Genomic DNA, 10329 nt, shown 5'->3' with positions numbered 1-10329 from the left:
TGATCACATCTCAAAGGTCAGAAAAGGGCAACGAAAACTATCAAGGGGGTTTGCAACTCCTCTGAGGAAAGGTTGCAGTATCGAGGTGATTATGCATAGCAGCATTATTATTATTATTATTATTATTATTATTATTATTATTATTTATTGATTTTATATACCGCCCTATACCCGCAGGTCTCAGGCATGTAGACAGAGGATAGAAAAAAGTACTTCCCTGCCTCATAACACTAGAACTCAGGGCCATCCAATGAAACTGAATGTTGGAGAAAAGAAAGTACTTCTTCACACAGTGCATAGTTGAACTATGGAACTTTCTCCCTCAAGAAGCAGTGATAATGATTTTGCTTTTCCTGATTTAATGAATTAAAAAATAAAAACCAGAGCAAGTTGTTTCAAGAAACAGGTTTATTTAATCAATGCCTTTATGACAGGAAAACAAGCTTTTTCATATAAAACAATATTCCATAGTTTCTAGAAAATGACATCTCAAGAGCAGTGGTCAGTTATTAATTCTTTGCTGCCAGTTTAGGATTTTTGGCAATACATTTTTGTAGACCAACTCCATAGAATGTATCACTACAATATGCATTTATCTCAGAGTTATGTTAACAGAATACAAATGCATGCTCTGGCATTCCTGTGTCTGAAGTGCATGCACAATGATTAGTGCTCCATTGGTTCTTCAGCCTTTTCTGCAGTTTCTTCAGCAGGTTGAGCAGTCTGGAAAAGGTAAAATAAAAATATTAAATATAATTAAAATTATGTCAGTTTTAAGTGTCACTGGTAGCAAATTATAGAACAAAATCTTACAAATATAAAACCCCACCAATATTTAATTTTAGAGGCCAAGTCAATTCTGATTTTCAATATTCCACAATTCTGCACTAAATAATTGCATAGAATCAAAATCAAATTAGGCCATGATATATCTTTTTTAATCAAATCTTTGCAACTTTAGTTCCCAAGCCTGACAGCAGCCATACTATACATGCCTGCTTTAGCTGTAATTTGTTCCTCTTATTTAAAAAATGGTTCTGAAGTTCCAATATAGATAAGAGTGTCCAACATAAAAAACTTTTTCGATAAACATGATTCTGTGACTGAAAAACCCAATAAGGGTTGTACGAAATAATTTCATACTGGAGCCTATTAAGTGTCCTCTCATTGTCCCCATTTACAGGACAACTTCCTTAAAAATACTTTGTGATATCCAGCTTATCTTTAGTGCCATGGCATCTGAAGGGGCTATTTTTGTTGATTCCCCCTCCTGCATCCGTCAGAAAATGTATTCTAGAGAGTTAGAATCTGTTCAGAACAGATTTTGAGGGCTGCTGGGGTGGTAGATGGGGAGGAGAAATCAGCAAAAGTTGTTGCCTTTCATTAGCAGATGTCTCCTGCAGGACCAATAAAATATTTACCTATTAATAATTACTAATATAATTAGGACAATTAAGACAGTTAAACGTTAGCAAAGTATAGGAGTCTCATTTCTCCAGAGGTTAAATATTGGACCAGGCTTGTTAATTTAAAATAATGCCTTTTTCTAGTGCCAAAAGGACAAAAAGCAGATCTCAAGAGAACTACACTGGGGACAGCTTTCCACAGAAGGGGTTTCACAACCCCGAAAGGTCCTCTCTCCAATCGCTACTCCTTCAAAGACAGGGAAACTAGAGAAATGCCTCAGCGGAAGATTGCAGAATGTGGAGAGGTTCATTACAATTGAGGTGGGGTGGGGTGGGTAGCCCCAAAAACCTTTTGAGATAAAAGAAAATAGTAGTAGCAAAACCATAGCTTATAGAACACTAAAATCAGGTATTTTACAAAATGTTACTGTATAAGTAAATTCAATGTGTTGTATTAAATTTGCGTACCTTTCTCTGGGGTCTTTCTTCAAGTCCTTCTAGGAATGGTGCTACATCATCATCATCATAAATAGTGAACTCCATGTCTTTACCAACAATCCCAATGGAAACATTCTGTTAAATGATAATTGTAAAACTAAGCAAGGCGCCACTGTCTTTCTGCAGCACAGATTATGTACATCTGTTCAAAGGGAAGTCAGGAGGATTTAGACCATTCTTTCCCAACATTAAAGCAAAAGATTAGCCACCTCCATGATAGACACCAAGCAACATCTCCTGTTCATTTTAATCAGGCATCCCCATACTCAGCCCTCCAGCTGTTTTGGGACTACAATTCCCATCATCCCTGACCACTGGTCGTGTTAGCCAGGGATGGTGGGAGTTGTAGTCCCAAAACATCTAGAGGGCCGAGTTTGGGGGTGCCTGATTTTAATCATGATGACAAGCCAGCATAGGTGAAACAAGGTGCACCTTAGATGGCAAAGCATCTCACAATGTATGAATTGCTATGAAGGAGCAGTCCTGTACCCTTGTGGCCTCACAAATCAGTAAAATGACAGGATATGGAACACCGCCATGGAGTAGATACAAAAGTGGCAGGTACATACAGGACAGTCCCCAGTATACATAAGCCTTTGATCACATACGTATGTATTTGACTGGAATAGGTCCAGAAAAACCTGCTCATCCAAGAATTCCTGCAGCAGCTCAAACATTGCCTTTATTACTTTGGCCCCAAACCCCAGAATTTCACATAGACCTGCTGTTATTCAAGCTATCCAGATAATCAGAACTAGTGTTATTATGCATACAAGTGTCTCCTTGCTAGTGCTGGTCAGTATCCAATATTAGCCATATTCAGAGCAGATCCACTTGAATCACTGGCAAATGACTTACTTGGCTATCACCTGCTATTTATAAGTAGGTAAGCACATTTCCAGTGTTTGCACAAACATGTATAAAAGTGATGCATGCAAGTGCTGTTCAAATGTAGCAGAGTTGCTTAAGCTAATGATACAGTTCAGGAGTTCTGGGTGCACTGGTAAAAGGGTTATTTTGTATCTTTTTACCTGAATAATCTTCACTACATACAACTCTTCAGTTGTGAATTTTGGCTTCCACTTACACAAATGATAGGATTGATCCCCCTTCTGTACTGTGCTTTGCTAGACCACAAATAAAAAAAGGTTCCAGCACTTGCCTTAGTAGTCAGATCCTGTTCTGCAGGAAGAGTCTCTCTCAAGGCACGCAGACCATGCTTAACTAGCTCATTCAGATTACCTGTAAAATATGTTTTCAGTTATGACCAGTTCAGAAGATCAGTACAGTCGTACCTCCGCTTACGTATCCCTCTGGATACGTAATCTTCAGGATGCAAATGTGGCAAACCTGAAGTATTTTTCCGGGTTTTGTCACGTGCGCATGCGCAGAAGCGCTCTATGTGCTGCATGCATGTGCAGAAGCAGCCCTCCAGTTGTGAATTACTCAGGATGTGGCTGCACCTCCAGAACGGATCCTGTTCGCAACCGGAGGTACCACTATATTTCTCCGGCAAGGAAGGAGAAGTTTCAAAGCATGTCTCCCTCCCCATGCCTGTGATTACCAGTCAGTCTGCTCAGCAATAAACCAGGAACACAACATGTACATGAGAAAGGGGGAGAGCAATATGTGCAAAACATCATACAGTCAAACCTCGGTTGTCGGACTATATCCATTCCAGAAGCCCGTTCGGCTTCCGAAATGTTCAACAACAGAGGCGCGGCTTCTGATTGGCTGCAGGAGCTTCCTGCACTCAAGCAGAAGCCGCATTGGACCTTCAGCTTCTGAAAAACGTTCAAAAACTGAAACACTTCCGGGTTTTTGGTGTTCAGGAGCCAAAATGTACAATAACGGAGGCATTTGGGAGCCTAGGTTTGACTGTAGAGTGGTACCTCGGGTTAAGTACTTAATTTGTTCTGTAGGTCTGTTCTTAACCTGAAACTGTTCTTAACCTGAAGCACCACTTTAGCTAATGGGACCTCCTACTGCTGCCGTGCCACCGGAGCACAATTTCTGTTCTCATCCTGAAGCAAAGTTCTTAACCCGAGGTACTATTTCTGGGTTAGCGGAGTCTGTAACCTGAAGCGCATGTAACCTGAAGCGTATATAACCCAAGGTACCACTGTACTACAAATCAGATAGAGGAGACCAAACACTTACAGTCAGCAAATTCGGTCATGTGTCGCTCCAAGTAAGTTCGAGCTGACTGGGACCTAGCTCCAATGGACATTGCTTTGCAGTCAAAATAATTTGCAGAAGGACAGGTCTGGAAGATATGGGGACCCATATCCTAGTAAAACAAAGGGACATTATTTATTTACCATGAAATAGCATAAAGATATTTCCATTCTATTTTATTTCAAAAGAATGCAACATATAAAATCTGTAATTAACATATATGGGTACATATACAATTTTCAATTTTCAGGTTTCCTGACCAAAGGCCTAAAATAATATGGTGCTAATACTATACCATATGTTTCATGCCTTGCATATAGGATGAAATACAAGTGATTCTCCTTGTATTGTTACTGCAGCAGTGGACTCTTCTTATTCTTATTCTTAAATAAATTTGTATACCACCCTATACCTGTAGATCACAGGGTGGTTCACAACATAAAATTACAATACAGTCATACCTTGGAAGTCGAACGGAATCTGTTCCGGAAGTCTGTTTGACTTCCAAAATGTTCAAAAACCAAAGCGTTCAGAAGCCCCGTCGGACGTTCGGGTTCCAAAGAACGTTCACAAACCGAAGCACTCACTTCCAGGTTTGTGGTGTTCAGGAACCAAAACGTCTAAGCACCGAGGCGTTTGGGGTCCAAGGTACAACTGTATAAAAAGCAGAATAAAAACAAGAACAAAAGCAAACCGATAATCCTCCCTTCCACGACACAATTAAAAGGGCATTGAATGTCAACCGGCCAAAGACCTGGTTAAAGAGAAACGTTTTCACCTGGTGCCTAAAGGTGTATAATGAAGGCACCAGGTGAACCTCCTGGGGGAGAGCATTCCACAAGCGGTGAAGAAGTGGGTTTTGCCTATTCCCCCTCCTCCATCCCCCCAAAACGTATTCTGGAGATTATGGCCTGTGACAGTATAGAATGGGGGGGGGGGGGAGAGAGGGGCAATCAGCAAAAATCACTTCCCATTAGTGGACACCTCCACTAGATCAAAAGGTCTTGTGCTCACAGGAGGACAGCCCTTGGACAGAACCCACTGTTTACTGCCATGTTGCTAATATAGTATCATGCTTCTTCTAGCATAAAAAACTCTCATTATACTTTAGAATAATGCATCATCCAAGGAATATGTGATAGACAAGTATGAAAAGCAGCCTTACATCATAGCCTGCAATGAGAAGTCCGACACCATATGGCCTTCTGCCATACCGTTGTGTTGGTATCTGCGTTTCTTGGACAAGCTGAGGAATGTGTCTCAAACGGCATGTACGTTTCAGTTATAAAAACATTTCTATCCCACTTTTCCACCCTCAAGGGGGCCCTAAGGCTTATAAATAGAGAGAATAGAAAGACAAGTAATGCTAAAAGCAGATCGCATTTAAAATGAAAGCTATTAAAACCATCAGCAACACACATTTCAATTAAACACAGCCCACAAAACAGCTGAGCAGAGAAGCCCCCCACTAAACCAAATGCCTGTGAATACTCAACACAAACATTCAAGTTATATGCACCTGATTCATTGTGGCAACTACACACAAGTTATCACTTACTGCTCAAGTAACATGAACGTGCAGAACCAATCAAACATTCCGAGTTATACTCAAGGGTGTCACTCAGTGGATATTAAGACCTCTGATAGCAGAAGATAATCAATTTTCAGATATATTCTCCCTCCCTCATCTGCTCTGGAGGACCTCCCAATCCTCTAGAGCAGAATTTGGGGGTTATGGGTGGGCTGGAGCTGCAGAAAATTACTTCCCTCCCAGTTTTGGTGATAGAAGCCTTACCATCAGCTGAGTAACACTGTTGAATACAACTCTTCAACTTTATCATTTGGTTTTTACCACTACCATCTGTGGCTGAAATTTTCCAGGGATCAGTGGATCCAGCACCTTTAATATTAAAGCAAAAGGTCTTCAATGACCTGCACTAGTTTAGTTCTTACACAAGTCAATACATTGATCAATACACTTATTGAAGTAGTAAGAACATTGGTCAAGAGCAGAGCATAATCTTGACAACTATGAGCGTCTCACGATAACAATCACAAAAAAAGGATACTGCTTCCAATCAGAGATACTAGTCGAGACACTGGAAGAGGTCTGTCAAATACAAATCTAGAATCCAGACACTCCTGGCGCATGAAATTGCTGCAAGATTCAAAGAGAGAAACAAAAATACACCAGTAGATGGCTTGTGATGCACAGGTTTCATTCTAGGTGTAGCTTTGATCCTTGTTATGATTACTGGAGTGCCCTGCAGTAGCCCCATCTAGAGGGCATCAGCTTAGGCAAGCCGTTCAGCTACAATTATATTGCTTGGGGGTCACAGCAGCAAGCAGTGCTCAAATCTCACCTCTCCAAGAAGTTACTGGACAGAGTGTGTTTGGCCATTGTGTTTTATACGAGGTTTTAATGTTAGTTATGCTGCAAATCACTTTGGGACATTCTTCTGCATGTGAAAAGCAATGAATAATAAGAAATAGTGTTTATTCAGGCTGCAATCCTATATTCACTTACTTGGGAACAAACACCACTGAACTCAATGGCACTTACTTCTGAGTAGACATGCACAACATTGCCTGGCAAGTCACTGTTCTGCCCATTTCAGCCCCTTCCCCTGCACCCTCACAATACTGGCTACCTCTTAGCTGAATCCCAGACAATGTGTTTATAAATTTGCTTTAATTCCAGTCAATGGTACCACTGGGGTTTATATGCAATTTTATGTACTCTTAAAAGGAGGCATATAAATATTTGAAATGCACTAAAATATGTGTAATTTTATCTCTGTGCCCTATATATGAAATAAACCAATTTGCAAAATTACCATAGAAGTCTTGCATCAGCAGTAAGACCAGCAATTGAAATACCGATATGGTTGTCAACATATAAGATTTTTTTCTGATGAGCTGCCAGCTCAGACTGTGCCCTCTAAACACAGAAAAAATAGTGGTGAGTCACACAAACATTTTGACAATGACAAGTATGGTTATAGTAACAACTGAGTGGAGAGTCTTTTATCCATCCCTTCTTATGAACACATGAAGATGCGGTACACTGCCAGATGATTGGTCCAGACCAGTGGTTCCCAATTGGTGGTCCACGGACCCCAGGTCTGCATAACCCACCCAGGGGGTCTGTTGCACCATTCACATAACAAAAATTACCATAGACATATCAAAATTTTCAAAAGTAGTGGGTCCATGGCTTGGCTTTTGAAAAACGGGATCTGCAGTACTTCGCCAACTGGGAACCACTCTTCTAGGTAGCTCAGTATAGGCAACTCCCCATTTATGTTGGGGTTACATTGTGAGGCACAGCACATTTTAGTGAAATCATGTATATTTGAAGCATGACTGAAAAAGTCTGCAAACATACCATTCTGCCCCCGCCCCACTTTTGTGACGTTTTCTAATCACTTCCAGGTTTGGCGCAGTCGTGCACATATCAGACACGCCTAAAACCATCGCTGCTTGTACTGTCTATCTGGCAGCAGCTCAGCAATGATTAATGGCGGGTAATGTATTTAGAAAGGAAAAAGCACCATTATGTTCTATTATTTCCAGAGCATTTAGAATGCAGTACTTTACTTCATGGTAGTTAGGCTTACAATTGTATAATAGAGGAGTTCAGATATATTATAGAATCATAGCATTGTAGAGTTGGACAGGACCACAAGAGTCATCTAGTCCAACCCTCTGCAATGCAGGAATCTTTTCCCCAACGTGGGGCTCAAACCCACGACCATGAAATTAAGAGTCTCTTGCTCTACCAACTGAGCTCTACCAGTTACAAGGATGCTTGGCAGCGGTGGGATTCAAACCCACACTTCCAGAGATACTTGCCCTATACAATAGTCCCTCTTACCACTGACATATTATTATAGTAGGAAAGAATTGCATGCATCCTCTTCTGATTTTAAAGAGGGTGAGGGATTAATTACAAGCTTTACCCTAATGTTTACCTTTAAAGCAACTAGAACAGCATGGTTCTTTGATTTTAGTCCAACAGTTGCAGAGCCTTGCTTCACAGCCTCCATTGCATATTCAATTTGGTGAATTCGCCCCTAAAGAAGAAAACACAGATTAAAATGTTCCTCTTTTAAAATGTGCTGACTCCAGAAGTACATTGATCATATTGCATACTCCAATAAGCAACCTTCTGGCACCATTGCAACTGGGAAGGTGAAAGAGATAGAGAGAAAATACACACCAAGTTACAGTAACAAGGAACTTCTGAACTAACATAGTTAAGCGCTGCAACTTGGCTTGTATGTGCATTCTCTCCCAGCACCAAACCTTCCTTCGTCTTTTTACTTTGGGCTGCCAGATATATTTCATTCCAAATATATATATATGCCTTTTGTAATTCCATAGTTTACCAACCAATGGAATATAACAAATGCCTTTTTATGTTCAAGTGGAGTTAATGGCTTCACAAGACAGTGTTTGGCACATTGATACAATTATGTTCTGACCAAGCAACCCTAAATACTTTTCACACCAAGTTAAACATAAAATACCTGAAGAATTACCATCCATTTGGCAAGGATCTCTGTTGTTCATTCACAAACAGCACATGCATACACACAAAACAAGAATTGGCATAACTGTGTACACACTAGTTCCTACAACTTTCCCTTTAAAAAAAAAGATTGAACTTTCCACAATGGCAAACAATGGCAATCAATCAAATTCATATGGAAAACTGTTTACTAGCATATTCCTTTGGCTATTAAAGTTAGGTACAAATCACTGCAATGAGTTGAGAAAAATAATAAAATAAAACAAAATAATAATAATAATAATAATAATAATAATAATAATAATAATACCTGAGGGCTCCAAACGGTGACATCATTGTCATACTGGTTGCGAAACTAAAGTGCACAAAATAGAATCTATTAACATGAGTAGCATTATCAGCTACAAAGGTACATTATGCTTTAAATCATTTTAAAGTAAGACATAAGAACAGCCCTGTTGGTTCAGGCCAAAGGCCCATCTACTGTAGCATCCTGTTCTCACGGTGGCCAACCTGATATCTACGGGAAGCACACATGCAACACCTGAGTGCAACAGCACTCTGCCCACTTGTGATGCCCAGAAACTGTTCAAAGACATATTACCTAGGGCAGTGATGGTACAGCCAGTAGCCACAAAAATATACAGGCAGGGACAAATTTTAATTTCAAGATAAGACTGAAAAAGGTTTGTTTGTTTAAATGTGGCACTTCACAATTATTAAGGTTTGCTAAGAAGCTCAGAATGCAAAGCTAGGCATAGGGAGGAAGGGAGAAGTAAGGTAAGGTATGGGAAAGGAAGAGATTAGAATTACTCAAAGTTATTGCAAACAGTGCAGTAAGTAGCATAGGCACATGGCCTAATCATGTTATCATGGATTAGGGGTAAGAAAGAACATTTTTAAGGAGAGGAGCTTTAAAAAAATTATTCGTCATCAGCAACCCAATCCTGAACATGTTGCACAGAAACAAGTCTGACATAAATACTGAAGTCTAACACTACAATCCTGCTTCCTTAAAATCAAGGTAAGTTTTGCTTTAGATTACAATAAGAGCAGCATCATGCCTTTTTCAGCTGATCAGAGGATGAATCAACACACTACTAGACAACTGCAGAATAACAGCTTTCTACAGCATTAACTGCCCCACACTAGCCATGTTGAATCAAATGGTTTCACTTCTCTTTGAAGGGCTGCATTCAGGGTCTACAAGACATTGAAACACTTTTTAAACAAAATTCAAAACTCCTACTTGAATGAAGTTTTAACAGAACACTTTTCTGCTATTTTAGTGGGGATCAAGAAAATTCTAAGATGTGTTCTAAACAAGAAATTTGCAGATTAAAATTTGATAATATGAAGGTGCGTGTGAGGGCTACATGAAGGCCTATATTAATTCAAGAAATCATGCCGAAGTACATGTCTCTTGCTCATAGAATACCCGGAAGAAGTAAAACTGGAGACTGGCACCACCGGGGCTCTATGATATTTGATACAGCCACATACCTGCTCAACTTTCACCCTGAGAAAAGTCCTCCCCCGCCACCTCAAAGTCAGAGGAAAACAATGGAGTCATGAAGCAGAATAAAATGCTGCATCATTGAGCAATGGTGAATGATTCGCTCTTTGTGCAAACTGGACATATGCTTCCTCTGGAGGTTATAGAGAAAAACTGGACGGCAAACAGTTTCTTGTCAGACATTTTATCTTGCCTGA

General features: G+C 40.0%; 1 protein-coding gene across 2 annotated transcripts in view; it reads right to left on the bottom strand.

Annotated features, from left to right (window-relative positions):
• Window positions 1-390: 390 nt before the first annotated feature.
• Window positions 391-10329, bottom strand: part of PSMA1 (proteasome 20S subunit alpha 1) — a 355542-nt gene continuing 345603 nt past the window's right edge. Inside the window, exons 2-10 of one of the 2 annotated variants that reach the window (XM_083590383.1) lie at window positions 8927-8972; window positions 8057-8158; window positions 6920-7023; window positions 6152-6240; window positions 5248-5318; window positions 4065-4194; window positions 3067-3146; window positions 1875-1979; window positions 391-723 (exon numbers count right to left, since the gene is read on the bottom strand). In XM_083590383.1, coding sequence (XP_083446509.1) covers window positions 667-723; window positions 1875-1979; window positions 3067-3146; window positions 4065-4194; window positions 5248-5318; window positions 6152-6240; window positions 6920-7023; window positions 8057-8158; window positions 8927-8972 — 784 coding nt within the window. In that variant the 3' untranslated portion in view covers window positions 391-666. The remainder of the gene's footprint in view (window positions 724-1874; window positions 1980-3066; window positions 3147-4064; window positions 4195-5247; window positions 5319-6151; window positions 6241-6919; window positions 7024-8056; window positions 8159-8926; window positions 8973-10329) is intronic. The other variant, XM_083590382.1, reaches the window with a different exon arrangement.

Source organism: Podarcis filfolensis (assembly GCF_964270895.1).
Source record: "Podarcis filfolensis genome assembly, chromosome: 1".
NCBI classification, from domain to species: Eukaryota; Metazoa; Chordata; class Lepidosauria; order Squamata; family Lacertidae; genus Podarcis; species Podarcis filfolensis.
The sequence above is the reverse complement of the archived record's forward strand: the minus strand, read 5'-3'. Positions and strand labels throughout refer to the sequence as shown.